This window comes from Cottoperca gobio, chromosome 9 (genome assembly GCF_900634415.1).
Source record: "Cottoperca gobio chromosome 9, fCotGob3.1, whole genome shotgun sequence".
Taxonomy (NCBI): Eukaryota; Metazoa; Chordata; class Actinopteri; order Perciformes; family Bovichtidae; genus Cottoperca; species Cottoperca gobio.
The window spans coordinates 25,406,177-25,432,592 of NC_041363.1; the positions used below are offsets into that span (position 1 = coordinate 25,406,177).

General features: G+C 41.1%; 2 protein-coding genes across 3 annotated transcripts in view; one reads left to right on the plus strand and one right to left on the minus strand.

Moving 5' to 3' along the window:
• The window catches only part of fam163b (family with sequence similarity 163 member B), a 9,062-nt gene extending 7,979 nt beyond the window's left edge, over nucleotides 1–1,083 (plus strand). Inside the window, exon 3 of the mRNA XM_029440424.1 lies at nucleotides 597–1,083. Coding sequence (XP_029296284.1) covers nucleotides 597–1,043 — 447 coding nt within the window. The 3' untranslated portion in view covers nucleotides 1,044–1,083. The remainder of the gene's footprint in view (nucleotides 1–596) is intronic.
• A 7,030-nt stretch (nucleotides 1,084–8,113) lies between these two features.
• Nucleotides 8,114–26,416, minus strand: part of LOC115013501 (ADAMTS-like 2) — a 32,865-nt gene continuing 14,562 nt past the window's right edge. The window contains exons 7-19 of one of the 2 annotated variants that reach the window (XM_029439847.1): nucleotides 22,883–23,006; nucleotides 22,559–22,639; nucleotides 22,231–22,406; nucleotides 20,557–20,860; nucleotides 18,313–18,676; nucleotides 16,520–16,623; nucleotides 15,284–15,410; nucleotides 14,959–15,172; nucleotides 13,229–13,387; nucleotides 11,634–11,804; nucleotides 10,666–10,842; nucleotides 10,427–10,571; nucleotides 8,114–9,172 (exon numbers count right to left, since the gene is read on the minus strand). In XM_029439847.1, the coding sequence (XP_029295707.1) occupies nucleotides 9,045–9,172; nucleotides 10,427–10,571; nucleotides 10,666–10,842; nucleotides 11,634–11,804; nucleotides 13,229–13,387; nucleotides 14,959–15,172; nucleotides 15,284–15,410; nucleotides 16,520–16,623; nucleotides 18,313–18,676; nucleotides 20,557–20,860; nucleotides 22,231–22,406; nucleotides 22,559–22,639; nucleotides 22,883–23,006 (2,274 nt within the window). In that variant the 3' untranslated portion in view covers nucleotides 8,114–9,044. Of the gene's footprint in view, nucleotides 9,173–10,105; nucleotides 10,204–10,426; nucleotides 10,572–10,665; nucleotides 10,843–11,633; nucleotides 11,805–13,228; nucleotides 13,388–14,958; nucleotides 15,173–15,283; nucleotides 15,411–16,519; nucleotides 16,624–18,312; nucleotides 18,677–20,556; nucleotides 20,861–22,230; nucleotides 22,407–22,558; nucleotides 22,640–22,882; nucleotides 23,007–26,416 lie in introns of those variants that run through there. The other variant, XM_029439848.1, reaches the window with a different exon arrangement.

The window sequence follows — 26,416 nt, forward strand, 5'->3', positions numbered from 1 at the left end:
CAAATTGAATGAACAAAATGTTATGTAAATCCATTTAGCGTAAAATAGACGATAAAGCAGGGTATGCTTTAGGGCGGGGCTACCTTGTGATTGACAGGTCCATACCATGGGGTTGTACGGTCTGGGTGCTCTTCATGTTTTTGTTTTAGAATTTGAACCCTTTCACAGTAAGTTGCCAGTTACTTGTAATATTTTGGTCGCCTAATTATGACTTTGCGCCAAGTGCTCGTTTCACTTCTGGTTCCAAAAAACCTAAATGGTGTCGGCCAAAATGCCAGAAACTGTATTCCACAAACCAATGGGTGACATCACGGTGACTACGTTGACTATAGTTTATGGGATCAACAAAGACAGTAGGATTCATCCTCAGGGGACCAAAAATGTCTGTACATGATTTTACATTTTGAGATAAGGTCTCAGCTCACACATCCAGAGGGTGGATGTTTGGATTCAGCTTTTGTGTCGTTATATTTAGTAGCATGACCTCATAGTGTTGGCTTCTGTATAATGTATGTCAGTGTTAACATTAAAAGAATCCTGACTTTTGACAGTAACTCTGACCTGTAGCTCTCTTACTGTTCTTTGAAACACTCCAGTATTACTGCTGTAAGAGGGAGGAGTCTGAGAAGGGGGAAGAGGAGGAACCAGAGCTCGCCACCATGTCTCCTTCCCGGCCCCTGGCTCTGTCCGCTCCCCCTACGCCTCCGACGCCTACCGAGCACTACGGCGACGAACCGGATAACTACCCCCCCACCTTCCTCACTGAGGCCAACGGGCCTGCCAGCTACTCCCCCACACCGCCACCGCGCAGGTGCCACCGCTCACATGCCTTCTGCCCGACCTGTGCCCGCTGCTCGCTGCCCTTCTACCTGCAGCACCCAGAGAGGCTCTGCAATGGCGGCCGCAGGATCAGCTACAGGACTGTGCAGCAGCAGGACCTTGAGCTGCCCATGGACCTGACCAGCTTCTACCAGAAGCTCAACCTTATCCGCTCCGTCACTATGAAGGAGGTGGTGACCCACAGCATCAGCACCGACGTCTAGGAGCAGGCGGGGATATATAAGTTATATAAGTGTTGTAATGTGGGTGCTGTGCTGATGTACTACAACACTGAGGGCTTTTGGATGATTTCACACATCTCCTGGCAGCCATAATAGAGGTCTACAGCTCTGGAGCAACTGCTAACAGCTGAATACATTTGTGAATTCAAACACTTGTTTCTGAAAGACTTAAACAGACCACTTTTTTGTTGGTTTTGACTTCAAGGTGCAATGTGTAAGATATGGCCAACATTTGAGTTTAATTAACACATTAAACAAATTAACATTATCAATAGAATGTGAAGAGGTTACAGTGTTGATGTTACGTCAAAAACAGAGATCGTTGATGAAATTAGCATGCTAACGGATTAGCCGCGGTCCGTCCTGTCTTGTACCACTTGTACCTCGAGACGCATCTCCCCATATATCCAACATGAGGACAAAGCTCTGCCCTGTGGGCTTGTCAATCACCTATGGATGGATTGAGGTTGCTACAGGCGCTAACTGAAGGTCCGTGTCTTGCACCTGCCACACTCTCAAGTAGTTTCCTGGCGGCAGAGAGTAAAAGACAAAGGTGTAATCTTGTTTCTGCCAATTCTTTCCAATAAACAAACTATAAAAAGTGTACAGCCCTTGGTTAGTGCCACAGTAAACACAAAGAAAGCGATGTAAACTACAGGCCGACACGACACCTTTTAAATTTAGGATGTTTCAGCAGTTTGGTTGAATTTTCGTATTCTCGGCCTGTTGTTACTAGTATCCTTTTTGTTTTCTTTGTTTTTTATAACTGATGACTGTAAATTTAGAGTGTATGGACTCAGTAGTAGAGGTGAAATGCTGCCCCTTCTTTTTGGAGCATGTGGCCAGATGTTACATATTGCACCTTTAAAACTGATTATTTGTTGACCACTATGGAAGATTTTGTGTTTAGAAAATTAGCTTGTTTGCTAATTAGCTAGTTAAGTAGCTAACCAACATATGTGTATCAGAGTATAAACTAGAACATTTACAATTTGTCAATACATTTAACACAGGTTTTGTTGGTTTGAATGCACCACACAATAGACACACATGAAGGTAAAATCCTTAATAAAGTCCAATGGACGTTTCCTAAATGAGACTAATTGCTAGTTATCTAGCTAGCAAACAGTTAGTAGTTCAGATTAACGGAGTCTCTTACGAAGGATGAGTCTGGTGTTATTGTCAACAAATCCCATGTGCGTACCCAAAAACAACAGTGAATGTATCTACTACCAAGTATTGTGTGTATCAAAGCCTGATATATCTTCTTCGTCTGTGCCATAGAGCTCCATTGTTGTCAAAAACAATATTAAACACACATCAATGAGCCTCACTGTTGCACTGGGTGGTAGTTTATTTTTACTTAATCCCACATTCACCATCATGCTGCCACAAATAATCACTAGAGCACCAAATGTGGATTATTCCGCCGCTGAAAATAGTCCCCAACATATGCACTATGTTGTTTTAATAAAACTTTAGTGATGAACTGTTTTTGGAAATTACTGATCCTCTTTTAATAAATGTTAATATATATTTGTGAGATGTTTTTAAAGATTTACATCTTCAGTAGGAACCAATGGGCTTGGAGCTGAGAGCCACAGACAGGAAGTCAAAAAGTATTGAGACACATTGTTGGTTTTGGTCTTTTCATGGGATTTGTTATAAGAAAAAAACGTTTTAGAGAAGAAATGAAGCTGAATACACATCTGTTTAACTACTGTCACCTACATTCAGTTTTCTTAGTTTCTATCCCAGTTTCTAATAATCTATTATTTGTGCGCAGTCAAATCTTCAACAGACTAGTATTCTGCTCCAGTACTGAACATACAGTATATATGGGTTCTTTAATACCACTTGACTGTGATTCATTTATGTAGTGGAAAGATATACAGGTGGATGTTCACAGACAAAAAAATGTTATGTGTGTTTGTGTAGCAACAACTGTACAGTGTTACATTTCACCTTTATTTATTTTCTATTCGAATTCCTTCACTTAATACCTCATACGACCCAAATAATATCTTTGAATACCTTATTGTAAACTGAAGCTTGTCCTGTCTGATTACCTCTTCTCAAAGACTGAGTCAAGGTCTGATCAGCCAAACTGAAACAACTGTGTGTGAGCAGTTTTTAAAGTATAAAACCAATGCTGACAATATAGGAAGCCATTTCATATATGATAATATTTCTCTCAGGCTGTCATATCTCATAGGGGAGAAAAATAATTAGTGCCCATTAACTATTAATTTGAGTTAAATATTTACTTTTTATAATAGATTTTTTTTATTGAATTGTTTACTACAACGATCTAATCTCCAATATCAATATTTCTTTTTAACATTTTGAGAAATTAGATTTTTAATCGGATAAAATTATACTATTGCTGTTAGGAATTGCATTTATGATTAGTTGAAAAAATAAAGTTGAAAAACACATTTGTGATATCCTACATTCTTAGTATGAACAGCTTGACAAGTTGAAAGTAAAATAAATATATTTAAATAAAATTCAAATGTTGACATCAGAAATTCAGCTCTTGAGCAAGACAAGGAAAACATGATGTTTAAATAACAAGAATTTAATTAATATCATCTAAAATTGGTAATTGAATTATAATTTTATCCTTGGTTTAAAAAAAGAAAGAATAAAAGCTAAAACATTGCAGACATTACATGGAGCTTCTGTTTGACACATGTTTGTGTTCACTTGTGTAGATTTGTCAGCACGACGTTGTGGCTTTTTTTGTCTGTTTTTGGCTCTAACTCAACAGTGGAGAGCAGCTGTATGTGAGTGTTTCACTGTGTGAATTCCTGTGTTTCTGCAGTGCGTCGTGGTGCAGAAAACAAATCACAATTTAAAGGGCTTTTCCGAAGCATTCAATGATCCTATGACTGTGATTCCTGGAAGATATTTATTTCCTGTTAAATACATCCTACTGTAGATGAACATGAGCATTTAAGAAAAAACTGTTAGCACATTTTGGTATTTCCTAATGATAGTGCAGTAGAGTGTTTGGTACTTCACATCAGTAGAGAAAAAAGCTCATTTCCAGGAGCTGCACATAATTATTTTCTTTATCCCAAAATTAACATTTAAATGGAATAAAATTCTTAATTTGGAGCGAACTCACACTGTAATATGAGGGCAACATGTAAAATAAAATAGTACGCTGCTAAAAACAAAAAAGAGGACATGAGCTCTGTTTATTCTGGTAAACACACAGCAAATGAGTCAGAGTGTGTTTATTTCAGTCATGTGTGATGTTGTCATTCTGTGTTCTTCATGAAAGTGTGTTAACCCATCGTGGTCGTCTTACACTGATAAGTCTATCAGATAGATGAAAGTGCACAACCTGCAGTGCCCGAGAACAACTCTGTTAAGAAGAATGGATGAATGTTAGCGATAGTTGTTATGAGGCCATTAAATATCAGTTGTTATCACAACCATTATAATGCTTCAGACGGGACAAACTGCACCTACCTGCACGTTTTGGAACGGTTGCAGTTTTGAACGTGTGGTTAAACGCTGTGAAATGAAACAACACTACTTGGTTAGGTCAAGGAAAAGATCTGGGTTCAGGTTCAACTTGTATGTCAGTAAAAAAGGCTACGTTATGTACATCAAGTAAGTAAGTAAAATAAGTCAATGTTGACCTTTGGTTTCACACGGGACACGAGCAGCCCCAGGGTGAAAGTCATACGCAGACTTTCTCACTCTTCACACTACGTCATGTGATAACTGCCTACTGAGTCAATAACAATGTAAAGTAGTGCCATACCACCTCAAATCTATGCTCCTGATGACAACTAATAACGGCCATTTATTTGGTTGATAACAATGAAAGTTAAAAATGATTTTACGGTTTAAAGACTGTTAGAGACCCATTAAAGCTCTTTATATTTTCATATTCAAGCAGAATTAAGCAGCGATTAAAAAATACTGTTGTAACATGTTGTGTGCTTCACCTGGGACTAATGATGCTTTGTGGTGGAAGGTCGAGGTTAGGACAAGTCATCGGGCAGCGAGTCTCGTGAGAGTTAAAAAAATAAATTCAAATGGAGGGTTCTACACACAACCTGTCTGTGGCTTAATGTACACAAAAGGATGCTGCACGATGTCTCCACGTATAGGATACTGTACAGCGATAAACAGCTATATAGGGTGAGCAGGTCTTGAATCACCCTGAAGGGATGACCCGCTCGCTGTACATTATCCTGCTTACTACATGGCTACTTACTGAAACCAATAATTTAACTCAAAATATATTTGTAATTATTTTATTGATTAAAAAAAAAGATTTTTATTGCTTCCCCAATTGGGTATTCAACAAAGTCGTGTGATAAACACATTTAAGTGAGGTAACATGTTTAGTAATTTGTATCTCTGGATTGTTTGTTGTGTACTGCAACGTTAAAATACCAACTTTATGCTTCTCCTGACCTCTGACCTCCTCAGGGGTCAAAGTTTGCATGCAGCCACAGAGGAAGAACATCATGGTAGTCTCAAGTCTCTGCCAAATAAATGTCTATCCTGTTGATCAATGAGGCCTCAGACATGAATCCATTCAGGTTGTTTTGGTTGACAAAGCTGCAGGTTCTGCAAAAACACTTTCCTGATTCAGGGACTGTTTCCTGACATCAAGTCTTTCATCTTGTTTTTGTTTTTTGAGAAGACTGAAACTGTTGCATTTGTTTCCTCTCTGCTTCAGTAGTTGATGTGTTTCAATTATACTGCAGTTTGGTAGATGAGGTTTGATGCTGACCAGCAGGGGGTGTCAGCTGCTGTCTAACATGCTTCTACTACAGCTGCTCTGAGTGTGAATGTGACTTCATTTACAGTGTTAAAAATAAAATTATACCAAACTGTTTGGTATCTGTGTAATGGCTTCTGTGAGGACTTTGACACGGAGCAGCAGAAAGAGCTAATTCTGTTCTGTTGCTTTTTATCATATTTGACCATTCACTCATTAAATCAAATTGTTCACATCAGAAGAAGCCCAAGGGAAGAGGGTGTCATCATCTCACCTTTGTCAGAATCAGAATAACCTAAAGAGTGACTTCCAGACAAAACTACAAACATTCCCCCTAAACCCTTCTGCTGACATTACAGAGAAAACACATTATTTTCAGTCAAAGTTTTAGTAAAGTGAATAAGGTTCGTAAAATACAGTCAAATATGTTAACATTTAATTTCAGTTTATATGGTGTTATTAATGGTAGTCCTGGTGGCTGGGGTGTATATCCCCTGTTCTCTTTCTACACGGTTTGCTTTCTTAGAGGCATAAAATCCCCCCAAAATGCTCATAAAAAAAAAAAAATCTTTATTTTTTCAACTGTTTTCCTTCCTGCTTCTAACGTACTCCTCATTCTTTAGTGTATAGCGTTTGGTTTGTGTACAATTATTGTGCTTCCATTTTGGCCAGGACTCAGAAAGTATTATTGAAAAAACATAATTTTCATCTATCTACATTCAAAGCCATCATGAGGGTCCTTCCATGCTGTGTCTGCTCTGATCTGCATTGTCATCTGTGAAGAGGTCTTATATAGACAGCTGTGTGCCTTGGACTCCAATCAAGGTGCAGAAACATCTCAAAGATGATGAAGAGAAACGGGAGGCACCTGAGCTAAATATTCTGAATTCTTGTTTATGGAGGGGTCGGGTGGGGGACAGGGGGTGTTCAGGGGGAGATAAAAGTCAACACTTAATGTCACATAGATGTGGTGTACATCATCTGAAAACTGGAAACCTGAAGCTTCATTTGAGATGCAGCTCTGCACTGTGTCAAGTTTTGCTAGTCATGAATCAGAAATAAAAGTAAGTTATTTAATAAATTAAAATAAATTAGAACATTATGATGTAAGTATATAGTACAATGTCCATTCCCATGCTCTGTTATGTCTCATAAGAAACTTTTGTGTTGATACAATTTGTTACACAGATTTGGTGCTAAATGTAAAAGAAATGTACCACTACAGAACTGACAAAAATATCAGAGATCTCTCAAAATGGTCGTATTAAGACTCCAAGACCTCGAGGAACGCTAAAGAAAAATGCACGCTTTGATTTGGTATCAAAAACTTTTGAGATTTCTGCAAGAATTGCAATTTTTCTGTGATTGGATGGGGAGCACTTCCTTCTGTTCTGGAAACTGCTCAGAAACCCTCCTATTGTCCATATACCTAGGAAAGCAATACATCCTCTGAATGTCCCTGGTCTGTAGTTTGTGGTTGTACAGTTTCATGAGGCTGTGATTATCCTCGAGCTCAGAACTACTCGTTTTATACAGTGAGGTCAAATTTTAAAACTTGGTGTCAATACAATGAAATGGTTACTATGGGGACTAACATCGTTGGGCTTATTAAATCCAAAAGTCTCAGCAGTTGTATCAAATTAATGCAATTCCATCGCTGTTTAGGGACCCAGGCATGCAGAAATATTCAAATACACTATTTTTTTAGAGGCTAAAATAACACATTTATACAGCACACAACTTATTGTAAGTCACTTTGGACAACAGCATCAGCTAGATGAACTGTTATGTAATGTCAAAAAGAACTGCATGATTTTTTGCCTGAAACTGTTTGAGATCAGCATAAAGTGGGAGACGTGTGGGTTTCCATAGAACCCATTTTCATGGGCTTTCTAGTGATACCAGTACCTTCACTCTAGCTTTATAACTGAACCCACTACAACGTCTGAAAGACAATACATTTGGCAGTCGGAATCTTAAGAGGTTGAACATTTGCCAAAACTTCTCCTGTTTTTGCTTCGTCATTATGGGGTAATAAATGTAGATTGATGAGGGAAGAAATAAATTTAAAATATTTTAGCAGGAGGCTGCAACATAGCAAAATAGGTCTTCTTAATACTTCCTGATGCATGTATATGGCGGTAGTTTATTTTTCTAAGTAAGTCTGCTCTTTCTTTTACTTTTTGCTCTTTAGTTATTATTTATTTCCTTGTTAAACTTTTTTAACAGAATTAGGTCCCTAAAAATATATCAAATTCACATAACAACGACAACAAGGCAAGTACGTTCATTTGAACTGTTATTTAATTGAAATACAAGTCAGTACCATTTGGTTTTCAATGTACACAATGTCCATACTTAAGTTTTGTACAAAGACGTATCAGTTATATAAAAACACAGTACACAATAGTTAAAAATGAGACATACATGTACACGTCTGAATACATTTCAACCATACTTCAAGTGTCAGGAATCTTCTGTGTTTGTATTAACTCTCCTCTGTCACACACACAGACCAGAACTGGCATCAGCTGACCCGATGAATAACCACCGGCTGGCATCAGGAGCGTCGCGATAAATGAAAATGTGCTATGACTAATAAATATGCTTCCATATCCTGCAGGCGTACCAGCACGGCGCCAAGCGGGCAGGGGGTGGAATGGAAATATAAACTTCTTACATGCCAGACACCAAACTGAAACACAATTAAATAATATTCCATATCTGTATTAAATATTCTAGTCATGCAGTATATTCAGTTGAGAAATAATTTAATAGATCTTTTGAGCACAACGAGAGCGAGCGGCTGATGATGGAGGTCTGTGAGACTTCACCTGAAGATGTGAGTCCGTTATGGCACTGGACAGAAATCCTTTTAGATAAAGAAAAGTTCCCCTAAAAATAAAAATAGCTTTTTTTTGCCAAATTCTTTCTCCATTTAATCCAAATAAAACAGAAACACATTCTGTGTTTGGAAAAGAAAAAGAGCAAATAGAGAATAATAATTCAACAGAATTGACAAAGTGTTTCTGTCTGATACCGTCATCACCAGATTCAATTTTAGATCATTTAAACTATCCAACTGACAAATGAACCCATGGAAATCCAAGTTATTGGTGGAAGCTCTGGACTTTCAGCTTCCTCTCATTGTTCACAGTAACTGTAATACCACGTTCCTTTTTCTCGTGCTGGAGTTCTAGTCGGGGGGAGAGAGGTGGTGGTGTCCTGGACTAGGAGGTTGGAGGTCGTAGGGCGCGGCAGGAGTGGCAGCAGGCCTTGCTGTAGTACCAGTGGCTGCACAGGTTGACCTTCAGTGCCAGCAGGCAGTTGGTGGAGGGGCGATCCTGGCAGCTCTCATCTGAAATTTGATGAGATTTGAATTTGAAAGGAAATTCCAGTACTTTTCAACCTGGGTCTACACAGGAAGTGTGTCAGTTGCACATTACTTACACTATACATGGGTAAACATTAACGTAGCATAAACATTGTATGCTTCAAGTCTATTTTATTCAGTTTTGTATTGGGCCCTGAGCGCTGCCAAAACGCTGCAAAAATACTGCAGAAATGGAGTTGTAAAAAAACTTTGTCCACGGGATGGGTAGACCCATTTTGACTCAAGATCAGCTGGTACGCACATGGACGTTGGGCACGTCACATGCCCCCCCCTCCTACACACACACACACACACACACACACACACACACACACACACAGACACACACACGCACACACACACAAAACGTGCCTAATGGTTTCCGCCCGCCTCTCGATTGCATTAAATGGTAACTTCGGTATTTTTCAACCTGGACCCTGTGACTAATGGGGACAACAATTTTTTAAACTGGTCCAGTATTGAAGACTGTTTGTTATTGTGTCATGTGACCTGGAAATGTGAGTGAGAGTTGGAGAGACGAGTGCCGGTGTTGTCAGAGGTTGTTGTGTTGGAGTACAGAATGCGTATCTTAGTGTTATCTAAAATATTTTCAATGTCATGGCTGAATATTTAGCGGCTTTCAACAATGTGGATGCCACGTGAGATATCTCCTTCAACGAGATGGTTTGACACAATAACAAACAGACGGATCAAACAAAAGGTAAAGATAAAAACTTATATTTCTCTGTAGGCTCCTTCCCATAATGTTGTCAGACACTTAGAATAACAATCTGAGCCTGTCAGCAGCAAAAACAAGCACTTTTAGTGGACGTGCATTGACAGAGAGTATTGCCCGAAGGATTACATTGCGGCTCGTTTCGTGGCTGTCGACTTCAGCGTACTCGCTCAATACTGGACCAATTTTGGGCTGGTTTTGATTGGCACACAGACCTGGCAACCCTGTGCTCACGCTACGCCTCCTGTGTAGACACGGTGTTCGTGTACCTCCACCTCCACTGTAGAGATTTGGGAAACATGACTGAATGTAACCCAGGGCAAGCAGTACAAACTTCCTAAAGCTTTACAAATAAACTTACATTTGACATAAATGATTGACTCCAGATGAAAATAAACACAGGAATTAGCTTCCTGGATTAGCTATTGTTGCAAACTGCAGAGAATAATCTGTTTTTTAAAAGTATGTTTGGTGAAAGGGTATCGGGCTCTCTGAGGTGTTACCTGGCGGCTCAGTGGGGCAGGGCTGCAGTGTGCAGGTCTGTTTGGCCACAGGTTTGGTGAGGGGGTCACAGCCTCGGACCAGCTCCCTGCCCTGGTAACACTTGACGTCCCTCATCCTCACACCCACACCACACGTCTTAGTGCACTGAGGACACAGAGGAACACGGTCGGTATACACCACTGATGAACTCTGCCCTCTGCATATCAGAGGGTAGGTGTGTGTACTGTGCTGACCTCACCTCAGACCAGGGGGTGGTGTACCATTTGAAGCACGGCCTCTCAAAGCAGGTGTTTTCCTCTTCGGGCTTGTCGCTGCCTCCACACGCTTCATCATCAAAGGTCTGGAACTTTCCTCCACTGATGCCGACACACAGGACGAGCCTTCGTTTCACACCACGGCCACAGGTTGTGTTACACTACAGACAGAAAGTTACTGTTATCCATATCTGGCTTTGTTGATTCTGATCAAGACCACTGACGGGACTTCCTTCACTTTTTCTCCAAGTGTTAACCCTTGTGCCTCACTTTAAAAAGGTTGCTGTGATGTCCTTAGAGGACAAAATATCTGAATAAAAAAACTGCCATAATTATATATTTTTTTCCACTTTCACTTAAATAACAAATATTTATTCATTTTCATAATCTTAACCCTTTAAATGCCAGTTTGCTAACATAATGCTGTTGAATTAAGAATTATTTTCTGTCTACAAAACGCTCAGGGAATTATTTTGTTATTTTTCACTGGGATACATTAATAATTAGCAACAACATTGATTTGGATGCATTGCATCAAACTTTGCAATGCTTCATAATACAGCAGCAATGAGAAAATGTCTCAATGTGGTGGAAAATAGTCAAATCTACAATTTTGAAGCCAGGACTTGAAGCCTAAAATATCCCTAGTGAGGCACAGGGGATTAAAACAGTGTGTGAAAAAGTGTTTGCATGACAATTTAATTTCAGATGTACTCAAAATACTTAGTATGTCCAACAAACAGTCCAAACCCCCCCCCCAAGATTTTAAATAAAGCTAAGAAAAGCAACAAATCCTCATTTTTTAGAAGTTGGACCTGGATATTGTTTGGCATTTATACTTGATACATGACTTAAACAATAATCAATAGTCAGACTAGTGGTCATTTTCTATCAGTCAATAGGTTCAGATCTACGATCCAACAGTTCAATCTTAATCTTGACTCGGCCTCACCCTCTCCCAGTCTTGGCTCAGCCAGTGCGGAGCGCAGTCTCTCTCCCCACAGGGGTGGATGGCCAGCGGCTTGTCCTCCGCAGAGCACTGGTTCTCTTGAACCACGCGACCCTCCGGAGCCTTACAGTACACGTGACGCGCCGTCTTCCCCTGGCTGCACGACCCCGAGCACTGCAACAACGAGGATCAAAGGTCACACGGGATGATTCATAATCCAGAGAATACATTCCTGCTCTCATCACTGCCTTCTTCAGCCACGTCACCAAGCTCAGAGTCAAACGTTGCGTGTCACATGAAGTCAGGTCAGGTCGCCTCACAGCATTTTAAATAAGAAAGGAAGCATCGCATGAAATAAAATGGCATCATGTCACATCACACCACGTCAGAGGAATGGAAGAATCACATCACGGCACGTCACATCAGATAAAGTCATGTGCCAACAAATGTAACAGAGTTATTAAGAACCCATGAGACCTCATGTTCTCTGATCTGTACAGAGAGATACGACACACTGCTGTTGATGTTTTTAGTGCTTTTTATAGAAGCATTTGCAGTTAGCATTGATCTTACAAACGTTTGACCCTATCAGCCTACTTGACTCAAATTGGTTCGTTATTTATTAATTTACAAATGTATTATTTGTTCCATTACACACCTTCCTGAACATGATGGTTTAAAAGTGAAACCAGAACATTGAAACACTCACCTGTTTTTAAAAGTAACTATTACATATGGTATAAATATTGTTTGCATGGTATCTTTATATGTCAGTGGAAAAGACAAACTAAAACTCAAACAATCTAAATTCTATTCACCTCTATTGAATAGGGGTAGAAACAGAAACCTCAGAGACAGAGAAACCTGGAAAAATAAGATCGACAGACACAACTAGAAGTAAGGAAAAATATGTGTTTCTTTCTTATAATTCTCCAAGTACAGTAAAATCAAACTGATGTACACTTAACTCAGAGGAGAAGCAACACACTCATACAGATCTTATGTGTGTATGAGAAGGGCATATTATTACCGCTCCATAGAAATACTGATTTATTGGTTCTGCAGAGTAGAATTGTAAAGCAAAGTACAATAAAATGCAAAGGAACACAGTTTGTAAATAACAATAACTACAGACCATCTAGTGATGGGATCACACCAGCAGTGATGCCAAATCAGGCCGGGGGCGCAAAGTGTGTGTGTGTTGGGGGGCATTGGACCCATCCCCACTTGCTACCCCCTTTTTCTTCTAGCACCCTTGCTCAGACAACACCCATCTTCGAACTCAATTTATATTTTGATCTCATCTATACATCTGTAAAGTTTTGTGACTGAGTCTCGCAGGGTTGTGACTCCATCTCTGTGACAAAATGTGTCCACAGACATATAATCGCCTTGATGACACAAAAGATGAAACAAGTCATGGCTGGTAAATGTTACTGACCTAACATTAGATGTTGCATGGGGAACAACACAAGTTGCAAGTTTCAAATATAAGGAAAGAAACTCAGCTTATAAAAAATAATGTAATGTAAAAACACACATGTATTGTCATTCTGTAAATGTGACTGTCTCTGTACATGGAGAGTAAAGCCACTCACAGGCCCCCACTCGGAAACAGTCCACTGGCGTTCGCAGGGCGGACCGGTGCAGTTTTTGTTGTTTGGAGGTTTGGTCATCGGGTCACATGGTCGGGGGGTCTCATCAGAGCAGCGGACATCGCGGGACACCTGGGCTTTGCGGCCACATTTAGCAGGACACTGGATCAAGGAGGGGCACACAGACACACATTTTTATAAAATGAATACTAGTGTCACATAGGATTAAAGCAGCAGATGCCTAAAGGTGAAGCATTAGCAGAAGGTCACAGCCAGGTTCCTGACTGAGTACAGGACTGCTGCTGCTAATACAGTGCTCATTTGTGAGATATTTCAGGCTGCTCCAGTTGAGTTATTTGGAGCCTCTTTGAATTGTTGTGTAAAGTTTTGCTTTTAATGAGTTTGAAATCTGCTTGAAAAAAGCAGAAACAAAAAGATCTTAAGAATTGGAAAGGATTTTTAGTAAAGGGACAGGTCACATCAAAATCAGAAATACATACCTGTAGTGCTATTTATCAACCTAGATTGTTTTGGTGTGTTGTAGAGTTTCATTATAATGGAACTAGGTGAAACTCAGCTTGTGATGCAAAAAAAAACAGATTTGAAAAACTCAACAGCAAAGTCTCTTCCCAGAAATCATGACCCAGTTACTCATCCACAGACGTAGGAACTATTTTCTTTCAACCGCCAAAGGAAGCTTGAATCTGCTCATGGACGAGAGGCTCATGCTCACACGCTTGAGGGTGTAGTCCGGTGCTTAGAAAATATTTGGAAAGAGACATTGTGAGTAATTCAAAGGTTTATTGGAGAGAAGAGAGACTCTCTACACCCGATATCTCCAACACGCAACGATTTAGGTTTGGATTGATAACTAACACTACAGGTTAGAGGAAAAATATGTATTTGTTTTTTGGGTGGAGTTTCCTTTTAACTTTTTAATATGAATATTTATTGTTGCCTGCATTCTAGCCTATGCAGCAAGCTAGTACGCTAATGAAAAAGCTGTTGTTTCTGCGCTAACAGGCTACTTGCTTTGTAGTTCATGCTCGACAAATGAAGGAAAAAAACATAATAAATGTTTTTTACTTATATTTTTACAAAAAACACAACAACATATGTTAGTTACAAAGAATGTAGCAGTGAAATAAACAAAAGATAAACTAGATTTGTGAAAAATCCTCCAGGACTGCTTTATAAATACTGATTGTACAGTATCTGGATGTTTGGCTGTTTGAACACTGCGTTGCTCCAAGGAGAAGGAATGATCAGCGAGCTGTACATTTCCCTCCTCACTTTTCAGTGTTTTTCAAACCCATTGGCTCAAATCGCATGAATGTTTTTATGTTGTTTGCGAGTTGTCTCTGGAGAATCCATCAGTGACCACAATCAGACCACAAGACAGCAGTAGACAGCTGTTAAACCTGATAAGCGCGCGAGAGAGAGAGAGAGAGAGAGAGAGAGAGAGAGAGAGAGAGAGAGAGAGAGAGAGAGAGAGAGAGAGAGAGAGAGGTCTGCACTGCAAGAAAAGGTCCCTCGGAATGATGGAGGAGGTTTGTTCAAAGATAGGATGAAGATAAGAATCCAAAGGTAAAGCAACTGGTAACAAAGACGTACAAGTGGAGCTACACAAATCCTTCTCTTCTGGGGACAGACAAAGCCACCAGCACCGTAAAGATGTTAAATGTTGTTTAATTGTTTGCTCAGCAGGGTGAATCATGACAGACGTCTCATACCTCTGTCCACTCGGCCACCTCCCACTGTGGGCCGCAGGCGGGGCTCTTGCAGGGCCGTCTCTCCACAGGTCTCTCCAAGTCGGCCATGGTGCAGAGGTCGCTGTAGACCGAGCTGTCCAGGCCCGGCGAGAGCATCTTCCAACAGCGAACTTGACGAAACTGGAAACCCTCCCCGCAGGTCCTCGAGCACTCGCTCCAGCTGCTCGCCTCCCATCTGAAACACCACATTAGTCCTATCCCATCAAGGTTCTGTAGAGTTACATCAAGATATTATAATAGCAAGAAATATACTTCACAATATCACACTAAAATGTTTTATTGTTACCTGGGCTGACATTCTCTCCCAATGCAGAAGTCGTGGACCGGCTCCGGTCTGGTCAGAGCGTCACAGTACATGTCGTGCACCTCGATACCGTCATAACGGATACATGTGACGAAGGACTTTGATACTCCTGGATTTTTATTTACAAAACACATTTTACACACAAGAAAACTAAAACTTCACTTAACTTATGTGAAAGTTAGGAGTTAAGGTATTCACAAATGGGTCACAACAACCACAAACATGAAGAAAAAAGTAAAGTTTGAAGGTAAATGGGATAGTTTTAGCATATTTGTATTCACTTCATTTTACAATGCTGCTTTACCGTAAAACACCTAAAGCACTACATTTGTTTAAAATGTGCAAATTTAATGTATGTAAAAATACTCTATGTTATGCTATGAATAACATTTTGTTTAACATGGTTTTCCAACATAAAAAGTAAAAACAAAACTCTACAAAGGGTCTGGAAGCACTCTGGTATATTTTTTTCCATTAAAGGAAATATTAGAGAGATTCAGCCAAACATATTTGACTCAGATGAGGAGACCTTTCGGCACCAAATTCAGACTATATCAGAAGGGTAAGTGTAGATAGCATCTTTTATTTGTTTATGTTGTTTGTTAGCTTGTTAGCTTGTAACTTCCAGTCGCTGACATAGTTTTAGTGGTTGTGAAACATACAACAATATCTAGTTTTGGAAGGAAGATTCAGGGTCAGGTGGACATCCAAAAACTGCTCACTCTCCCAAGTTTTCTGTCAAAACTTTCACTATGCTAATGCTAACTTTCCTCTCGGTACTGTCAAGTCCGCTGTGCGCTGGAGGTTTCATGTTTATTTCCCTTTCCTGTCCATATGTGTCGCCATTTGCAGATTTGACGTACCTAATCTAGCTTGCCTGGGCTACGGGGCACAGACATCTCCCCATCAGCAGAGGAATGTAAAAACAGCTCTCTAGTGACAAACTTTGAACAAGTTATTAAGTCAAGGTTAATTAGTCAAGGTCAGAATTTTAGGGGATATAAACATAAGAAGAGTGAAGTCAAAATGTAAGACTGCGTTAATGCGCTGAAAGATGCACATAATGTGTACTTCACCAAACTAAGGTTGAGGTTAAACTAAGGCAACTAGGTCTGCAGTCTGGGTTGGAGGTTTGATAGGATGTCAAGGAAACCTTCAAGGATTTAAAATCATGGATCTTCAGTGTGTGTATGTGTGTGTGTGTGCGTGTGTATGTACCGATAGAGCAAGTCATGCTGCAGGGCTCCTGAGGGGAAAGCTTCCAGCGGTACATATCAGCTGCACTTAGCTTTAGGTTCTTCTGGTTGATCCTTTGATTCCCCCTGTCGCCACACACGCACGCACGCACGCACGCACGCACGCACGCACGCACGCACGCACGCACACACACACACACACACACACACACACACACACATACACACACACACACACACACACACACACACACACACACACACACACACGGTCAGTGGAGTAGTTTGAAAGGTTTCTATAAAAGCTTTAATACTGCTTGGATTACCATTAAAATAAGTTGTAACTGCAGTGAATCCAAGCTGATTACAGCCACCGTCCTCCTCAGAGCCACCTTTTAGGACTACAGATTTTCAAAAGATACATTTTGAGCGAAATATTATTTTAAGGACATTTAAGGATACCCAGTCTTACAGAACCTGAAACACACTCACACACTGAGGCTGACCACAGTGTGACAGCTGATTCACAGTCTGCATGCTAGCAGACGCACTTAGTTTTTTCATCACATCACATAAAAGTCATGTGCACATTCTTGTCATAACACCGGTCGCTCCCTCCGCCTCCGCCAGCCGGCAGACAATTTTTTTAAAATCACTTTGAGTTATTCCACTGCCGGCATCCCTCCATGTAAGCCAGACTGATTCCTGCACATTATTTCCTTCTCAGAGGTGACTACAGCCTGACAGCACACTTTCCCCCCTTTGCATCATATTATTCACTTTTTCAATTTGTTTCTAAGTGAGGCTGTACTCCCCTCCTCCTCTCCTCTGTGCTCCTCTGCTCTGCCTGTTTCCTCTCCTCTCTGTCTCTCACAGGAAAGGTGCGTCCACTGTTTTATAGCTGTCTGCAGAGCAGAGAGGCCAACATGAATTGTGAATATGATGAATGAAAACCTGTCTACCTGTCTGTCTACCGTCTGTATATTACCTGTCTGTCTGTCCTACCGTCTGTCTGTCTGTCCTACCATCTGTATATTTACCTGTCTGTCTGTCCTACCGTCTGTATGTCTGTATGTCCTACCGTCTGTCTGTCTGTCCTACCGTCTGTATATTTACCTGTCTGTCCTACCGTCTGTCTGTCTGTCCTACCGTCTGTATATTTACCTGTCTGTCTGTCCTACCGTCTGTATGTCTGTATGTCTGTCTGTCCTACCGTCTGTCTGTCTGTCCTACCGTCTGTATGTCTGTCTGTCCTACCGTCTGTCTGTCTGTCCTACCGTCTGTATATTTACCTGTCTGTCTGTCCTACCGTCTGTATGTCTGTCTGTCCTACCGTCTGTATATTTACCTGTCTGTCTGTCAGTCTGCCCTAGAGGCTGTATATTTACCTGTCTGTCTGTCCTACCATCTGTATATTTGCCTGTCTGTCTGTCAGTCTGCCCTACAGTCGGTATATTTACCTGTCTGTCTGCCTGTTATCTATTAGTTAACTGCTTTACTGTCTGTACTGAGCTTTTACTGCCCGTTAGTCTACCTGTCTATCTGTTTCACAGCTCGTATATCTGACACATGTTTAACTGCTTTACTACCTCTCCATCTGTCTGTCTCCCTGCTTCGTACCCTGTCAGTCCACCTGTCTGTATATCCATCTGTCTGAACTGTCTGTCTGTCCTCCCGTCTAACAGCTTTCTTCATTCCTGCCTGCACTACTTGCTTCCGTGTGCTTACCTTACAGCTGTCTGTCTTACTGTCTCACTTATCCTTTGCTACCTGCTTGGCCTGGTTACCACCTGACTGTCTACCTCCTGTCTTTACCTGGTTCTGTTGGAGCGGCTGGAGGTCCTCCCACCACTCTGCACAGTTTTGTTCTGGAAGGGACCGTCTCCGCTGTCGTTGCGTTTGCGACCCAGAGTAAACTCCAGCGTCTCGTTCACACCAAACAGCCCATCATGCTCCAGGCTGCTCAGGTCCATCTCCGCTGGTCCCGCCTCTGACGAGAACAAACTGCCACCCTCTGTCAGCAGCTGATTGGTTGAGATGTTGATGAGCAGCTCTTCTGGTCCGATCTGACCGTCCAGCAGAACCCTCCAGATGAGATTTGGGGAGTCTGGCCCCGTATCCAGGGGCCCAGCAGCAGGGGCCGGTTTGGCAGTGCTGCCTGTGTGACTGCTGTTTCCTTCTGATGGATCAAAATGGACATTCAGCTTTGCTTGAAGAGCAAAATTATATCTTAAGTACAATCTGTGATGGAGCTTTTAGTCATGTTGCACTTGAAAATGTAAGTTATATCTTTGGCTCAGATTGGAAGACTTAGCAGCTGTTTTCATGTCCTTCTGAAGTATTACATCTGAGCATCAACGGGCGGTAACCTAAACCTTTCTCAGTTCCCCATTGGTCGCAGTTTATTTATAGCTGTAGATGTCTGAATCCGCCATAATATCAATAAATCATAAGTCATAACCTAGGCATTGATATTCCACATTTTGATATACATTGAGGTACCATTTAAGTACACATGTACAATCGAATGCAATTCAAAACAACAGCCTTCAACCCTTCAAAACATTTAATCTTTGTGAATCTTTCAGTCTCTTCTACTTAAATTGTAGTAGAGAGTGAACGCTTTCAAAGATACCAAACATATCAGGCTGAATTGTGGAGAAATGTGTATACAGTAAATTGATTGAGTTATTTGATAGAATACTATCATCGGGTACTAAATTCATCTTGTGGAGCTTTGTCATTGAGAAGTAGGCCTGTGTTAGTCGGCACCATTCAGTTAGAAATGAGAGTTTATAATAACCATATTTGCAGGAAATTAGAAGAGCACTGAGTGAATGGAAAATATGAGAGGAGAAAGAAAACAGAAGAGACGAGTAGATAAAGTCAGCGCTCAGTGGTCTGTAGTATGCCGTCAGCCTGTGTGGAAAGTGTATGGTGAGCCTTTCAACCACCTCTCCATCTCATCCACTGAAGCGCTGGTGTAATGGCCTCGGCAGTCAGATGAGCGAGCTGAGAGCCACATGAAGGCCATTACCGCTCATGTTTGTGATGCAGCCATTTTTAAAAGGAAAAAAAAACACCATGAAACTCTGAATTATTCATCTGTTGATCTTCTTTATGTGTCTGTATCATGAATACTGCAGAGCTCCAAAGGGCCATGTCACACACACACACACACACACACACACACAAAGACAAATAGAAGATCGGCTGTAAAACTTGACCTATTTTGTCTAATCTGCCACTGAACCACCTTCTGATTTATCCTCTATTTTACTTTCTCTTCCTTTCAGTCCTTTTTTTCTTTCTCACACACATCTCTCTCTTTTTCTTTCTCTTACAGCCCAGACAGTTTATCAGCATGGACGACATTGTCCTATCACAGATATATTGGTGTTGGCCTTCCATGCAAAGGTTTTTTTTTTTTTATCATAGTATGCATCAATCATTTAAGCCTCTAACCTAAAAGTGCTATTTTCAGTGGTGGAACGTAACAATTGCTCACTTACTGTACTTAAGTACACATTTGAGGTACTTGTACTTTACTGTATTTTTTCTTTTCATGCCATTGTCTACTTTTACTCAACTACATTTATCTGACCACTTTAGTTACTTTACAAATTAAGATTGTTGCGTAAAAAACATACAAAGAGGTTATAAAACAAAATGTTTTGTTATAAAATAAACTACAGTTTAAGGTGTCACTTTGGGCTCTGGGTAATTGTGAAAGCATTTTTCACTATTAACACTAATTCTAATGATTATAGTGTAATAGTGTATAGTGTCTATCGATCATGGAGAAAATAATCATCAGATTAAACCATAATGAAAATTGTTCATAGTTCAAAATGAGCTCCACCTCAACCAACCGTACCTGCTTTTACATTAATGCATGAGTGATAATAATATAATATAATAAGTAATAATATAATAGTCACAGACTGGGACATTTTACACTTTATTATACTTACATACTTTAACTGAAGTAAAGGATCTGAATACTTTAAATATTGTATACTCATAAAACAGATCTAAGGTGAAATAAACGGTCCTTGCCTGTTAATTTTGGGGCAGCTGCTCCGTCCTGGTCGCAGTCGATGCCCGCTGTTTCCTCGTACACCTCGTTGGTCTCTTGGCCCTTCTGCCCGTCGGCACCTTCCGGCTCCAACTGGCTCCCAGGGGCCGCCTGGTCATAAATACTGCTGTTAGGGGCCAGCAGACCCAACACCTCCACAGAAACCTCTCCTGCTGAGGTGTCTGATCCAGTGTAGACGGGAGGAGGTGGGACGGGAGGCAGGGAGTCCCGGAGGACGGTGTATTCGTAAGTGATGTACGGTGTGCGGCCGTTCTGGTTCCACACCTGAGTGACGAGAAGAGAGGTTAGTTTAAACTGGTTTCACACCAGTAACAAGGAGGGTCAATAACCAAACCAGGACCAAAGCAACTCAAGCTTCTTATTTCTGTCCCCAAAAAAATAATGACCACATGTTCAGTCTATTGTATTTAAAACCAACTACTGAGCTGTCATCAGTCGCCTGTTCAGGAGAATCTCTGTGATGCAGCATCCTGCAGAAAGACCTGTCACACCTGGATACTGTTTGGGAGAACTAAAGGCCTTTACTCACTCCACCCGGGACGGACAAACCATTACGTCTGCATTACTTCTTAACCAATTATCAGACACAATTGCGATGATACACACATTTTGGGCATCTCTGATTTGCTACAGGCTGAGCTGCTACCACCAACACTTTAATCACACATGAGCATCTTGTTGCCAGGAAATATTCTTATGTGCTCGGTGCTTTTTGTTGATGCAAGTGTTGGCAGTCTCCACTGCTCCCCCCCAGTCTTAATAAGAGCAACCTTTATTAAGTTTGAGAGTTAAAAGACCAATATGTAATATGCTTACTGTTTTAAATCATAAAAAAAAAAACCATCAGATGCCATCACAGATTAATGCCACATGCTTAGTTGAATTACTGGCTTCTCCGACAATGATGCTGCAGCTAGTATGCATAATAATATGCGGACGAGGACGGGGTAACAGAATATTGATTCATATTTGATCAGCTAGTTTGACAGTTTAATGTTTAATTTAACAGAGTTCACGAGCAGTGAGGCCAAATGATTGACACTGAATTAGAGAATACTCGGCTCTGATTGGTTGTTTTTATTTGGTGGAATCTTGCAAATGCCATTATGAGCACTGGGGAGAGGCAGAGGAACATGATTGTTCTCACAGATTATCTGTCTCATGCACTCCTGTCAGGATATGGGGACAGTTATATATAAGAACAAGTTCTTTTTTATAAAGTTACCAACTGTACTTTTAAATAGGTATAAAGGGCCGTTAGAGTCGCCCATACACCAAACAATTGAGACATTTTGGGACTGAAGTATCGTCTGTAAAATTCTTGTTTGGTAGTTAATGCACAAATAATCAATCTGATTATCTGAAACCACTATAGTTTGTCAGCGTGAGGATACACAAGTATTTTGATACACAAAATGTATCGTTGTGCCAAGTTAAATTAAGAGACGGGTTCGATATCCAACTAAGGTCTTTGGCCCAAATCAAACTGGTGATGTTGTAGTGAGTTGCTGAGGTCATTACATGTACGATGACATAACAGCAAATAAACAGTTATCTCCATGATGAAGAAGCAACAGCTGAGTGTGCAGGAAGACTTCAAACGAGAGAGGCGGATAGAAAAAGGTTAGGTGTACCAGAATATTGATGGCCTGGTCAATGGGGCCTTTGGCGACAATGTACTCGATCCCGGTCTCGTACACATCCATGGGCCGCCGGTACTTGAAGACTGCGCCTGCTGCATGGAAGTTCTGGGGACTGTCCACCTTGTAGGCTCCATTAAAGAAGAAGTTACCTGCCTGGTCGGTCACAGCTGGGGGACAAGATTAATTGAAAGCCTCTGAGAGATTCAAAACTAGTTTGAATCAGAAGATTTTCTCCATGAAGTTGAAATTAGACATTTCCATTTCAAAGTTTGTAAATTGTTGCACATTTGTGAGGAGCAGGAAAAGAGGAAGAACCCACCTAGAACATCAGCCGACTTCTTCCTCTCAATGATCTGGATGTCCCATGATCCTTCAGGGATTTGAGTGATAAGCGAGTAACCTTGACAACAGGAAATCGGAAGTGGTCAGCATCATCTCATGCTTTTTTATTTTTGTCTTTCTATTTTCATTATATGTTGTTGATTTACCAAGAACCATGTTGTGACCAATCCTGATGACTTTAATTATTTAGATTTCTCACTAGATGTTTGGGCGTGTATCAGATAGAGAAAGTCCTACATGTTTAAACTAAAAGTACAAACATTGGTGGGTGGACAGCCTTGGACAACTGAAGCCAGCTCACCCAGAGTCGAGGTCCCGCGCCTGAAGTTTCCGGTGACTCTGCTGCAGCTGCTGCCGTCCCCCTGACAGACTCCACACTTATCCAAGGCGTTGGAGGAAAACAGTACTCCGTCACATCCGATTGGCTGAAAAGCAAAGCAGTAAGTAAAAACAGAGAGTATAAGATAAGAAAACAATTTTAAGTAAATTAAAACACAGGGTGTAACCATGGTAATGATTCAGAAGGTGGGAAATATTCTCTGTCATGAGATGTGATGATTGTGGAAGGTGAAATATTTGACATCTGCCTCATTTCTCTTTCTTATACATTCATTTTTTTTACCGTCTAATCGTCTACAGAAATGTTCTTAAGATAACTACATTACAAAAACAGCCTTTTTTCATTCTCAATAACTTTGCACATCTTCATCCCTCCCTTGACATCGCCCCAGTCTTTCAAAACCTCCACTGTCTCCCCATTCAACAAAAAATCCAGTTAAAATGTCTCCTCATTCCCCTACAAAGCGCTCCATAACATAGCCCCCTTCCACCTTTACTGACCTCCTGCACTGACATACTCCCATCCGTAACCTCAGATCAGAGGACGCCAACCTCCTCACATCTCTCACCGGGTTCAAGCCATGCACCAGGGAGGCCTTCTCCATTGCTCCCTCATGAAGTCTCTCCCCCAACACCTCAGTCACTCTGCCTCTCTCCCCTCTTTCTAAACTGCATTCACTCAAAACACACTAGTTCTGATGGCACTTGACATGGGTTCTAGCGAACAAATTATAGGTCTAGCTGACAGAAAATGCACTAAAAGAGAACAGGGGAGACTATGGATCGCAACACAATAATTCAAGGTGTGTGTATGTCTGAGTTTCGATTATCTCGCCAACCCTCGGACCAATCTACTTGGCGCTTGGCGTGTGTGTTGCTGAGGACCCGAGGATGAAGTTATTTGGATATTTGGATTCTGTAGAAAACTGCGGAAACACAGCCCGCCAGGCTGGATTTAGGAAGCATACGCCGAATGTGCACAACAAAATCCACACAACAGCAACTATATGTTCTCTTTCACAAAATAGATTGTGTGCATGTGACGTCACACTTATTTCACGCTTATTTCAGCCATCTTGGTTGTATATACACAACCAAGACTGCGCCTGTTCACGTGGGAGTTTCTGCAACGCCTCGTAATTTTCTTTGTATTTAAACGTCTAAGATTGAAAGAAAATGCCAATCGTGTGTGCAGTGTATAATTGTGGTCATAACGCTACTCGTGACCCAGAGAAACGGTTCATTAGATTTCCTACAATCATGAAAAACACCGATCCACAAAAGAGGGATGAATTGCTGTCTACCGAACGCCAGTCAGCTGTGGTTTAGCAACATAAATCGTGAGGATTTAACAGAAGAAAAAGCACAATTCAACTGTGTGTGTGGCGTCCACTTTATATCTGGTAAGAGCTCATGCTAAAGCTATGTTTTCAATGTTTACGTTAAACATTTGTGCTTATGATATACCCGAACACGGTAAGACCTTACTTCTCCATATCGCTGACTGGTAAATAAGGCACTTTCTTTACATGTGATGGCAGCCATTTGCTCTTTTCTTCTGTGCATGTTTTTGTTTGGCTTATTCTTGAGACTACTTCACTTGCGAAAAGCAAAACACCAATGTGAGAACATGCTTCGCTTACTCCAGCCATACAATCAAAGTGTGCGAGGATAACATCGCCGCTCTTCTCACTCACAAACCACGGCTTGAGCGGTGTATCTCGAGCTCTTTGCGAGTGATTTACACGGGCATGGACGAGCACGCTGTCATCTTTCACTGGTTTGGTAAGAAGACTACCAACCCAGCCAGAAACAAAGAAATTAAGCATCTAAGCTCTTGTATGCCTTCATTTGTGCGTTGGTTGCTCACGACGTTTGTAGCACAAGGTAGTTCACAATATCCGAATATTCAATCGGCGTTAATGAATCTAAATCCTCAATATAATCCGACGGCTTTAGCGTGTACGGGTCAAGACCGCAAATTTGGACTTTTTCTCCAGAGAGTCAGAATACTTTGAAGAAGTCGGAGTTGTTGTTGTTCGCTTTAGACGCCATTGTTGATTTGTTTTCCAACCAACATGGCGTCGCACGCATACGTCACACAGTTTTGTCACGTGTTTGCACACTACCTATAGCGTGCCTACCGTGGCATTACATTATTGGTGATGGAAATGAGGATATGTGTGTGTGCGTGTGTGTGTGTGTGTGTGTGTGTGTGTGTGTGTGTGTGTGTGTGTGTGTGTGTGTGTGTGTGTGTGTAATAGATTAGACGTTAATCCTTACTGTTACCGTACATGTGCCCGGAGCAGCCGAGCAGCAGCGAGAGACCATCAAGTGTAAAGCGAGAAATATATACAAAGTATGTTGCTCAGATTAGTCAACGGTCCTTCAGCAGCAGAAGCCTCTCTATCTCTCCACTCGCCAGTGGCGCAGTGCCGCTCTGAGCTCAGCAAAACTCTGTTAAAAAGTAACTGCTCTAATTACCGAAATTAAATTCACCAGCTTTTCTTTGTCAACTTCTCACAAAACTTGAATCTGAATGTATTATTATTTTAATTGGAAAAGCCTCTCGCCGTCACCTGAGCTGCAGTACCACTCTCTACCTGAACGGTTTCTGATGCAATGGCGGAGCGCTGTTTTACCGAAACACAAATATCACTATGTGATACTCACAAAATTAAGAATGTTTCTTGACTTAATCCAAGAGGTTAGTTGGTGTAGAAATGCAGGACATTTGTTTTTAAATATATATATATATGTATGTAAGTTTGCTCCATCATTTTAAAACTTAACCAGGCGCCTCGTGTTGAGGAGCACAGACCTTTTTATCCTTTGTTTTGAGGGAAAAGATGCGTTATATCTGGAGTGTATATCAAAAGTGCTACACAATAAATATAAATGAGCAAAAGAGAAGGTGGTCATAAGGCCAGAGAGAAGTCGAGTGGGTCAATTTACCCCCCAAGAATAATAGCTCAGGGAAATGTCCGGACCACGGGCCCTGAGCTTTCAGAAAATGTGGCCCTGTGAACAATATAGTTGAATGGTGGTCTATGGTGTCAGTCTGAACTTCGACTTTCTTCCAAAGCCTTCATCAAACCTGGGGCACACATTTAATGAGGCTTTGACTTTATTGAGGCCATACAATTTTCATGGCAGCTTTTGCACTCATGATGCGCAGACTGTAGTATTGCTAGCGTAAACACATGCATACACTCACTTCAAAACCCAAGAAGCAGCAGCAATAGCGCATCCCGAACGGGCACTGCACTAGTTTATGAAAAGTCACAAAAAGAATAAGCATTTCATTTTGAAATCTCAATGACGTGAGGAAACTGCTTGTGTTCTTTCTTATTGAACAGACTTGTTGCTTGTTTGGTTCTTCTTACACCTCATTCACTTTTTGTCAGAAAGCTGAGATGCTGTTTACTCGCTGTGGGTTTGTTGTTCATACAGACTTGGTGTGGTTCTTTCAGTTTGAGGGGAAGTAAAACAGGTA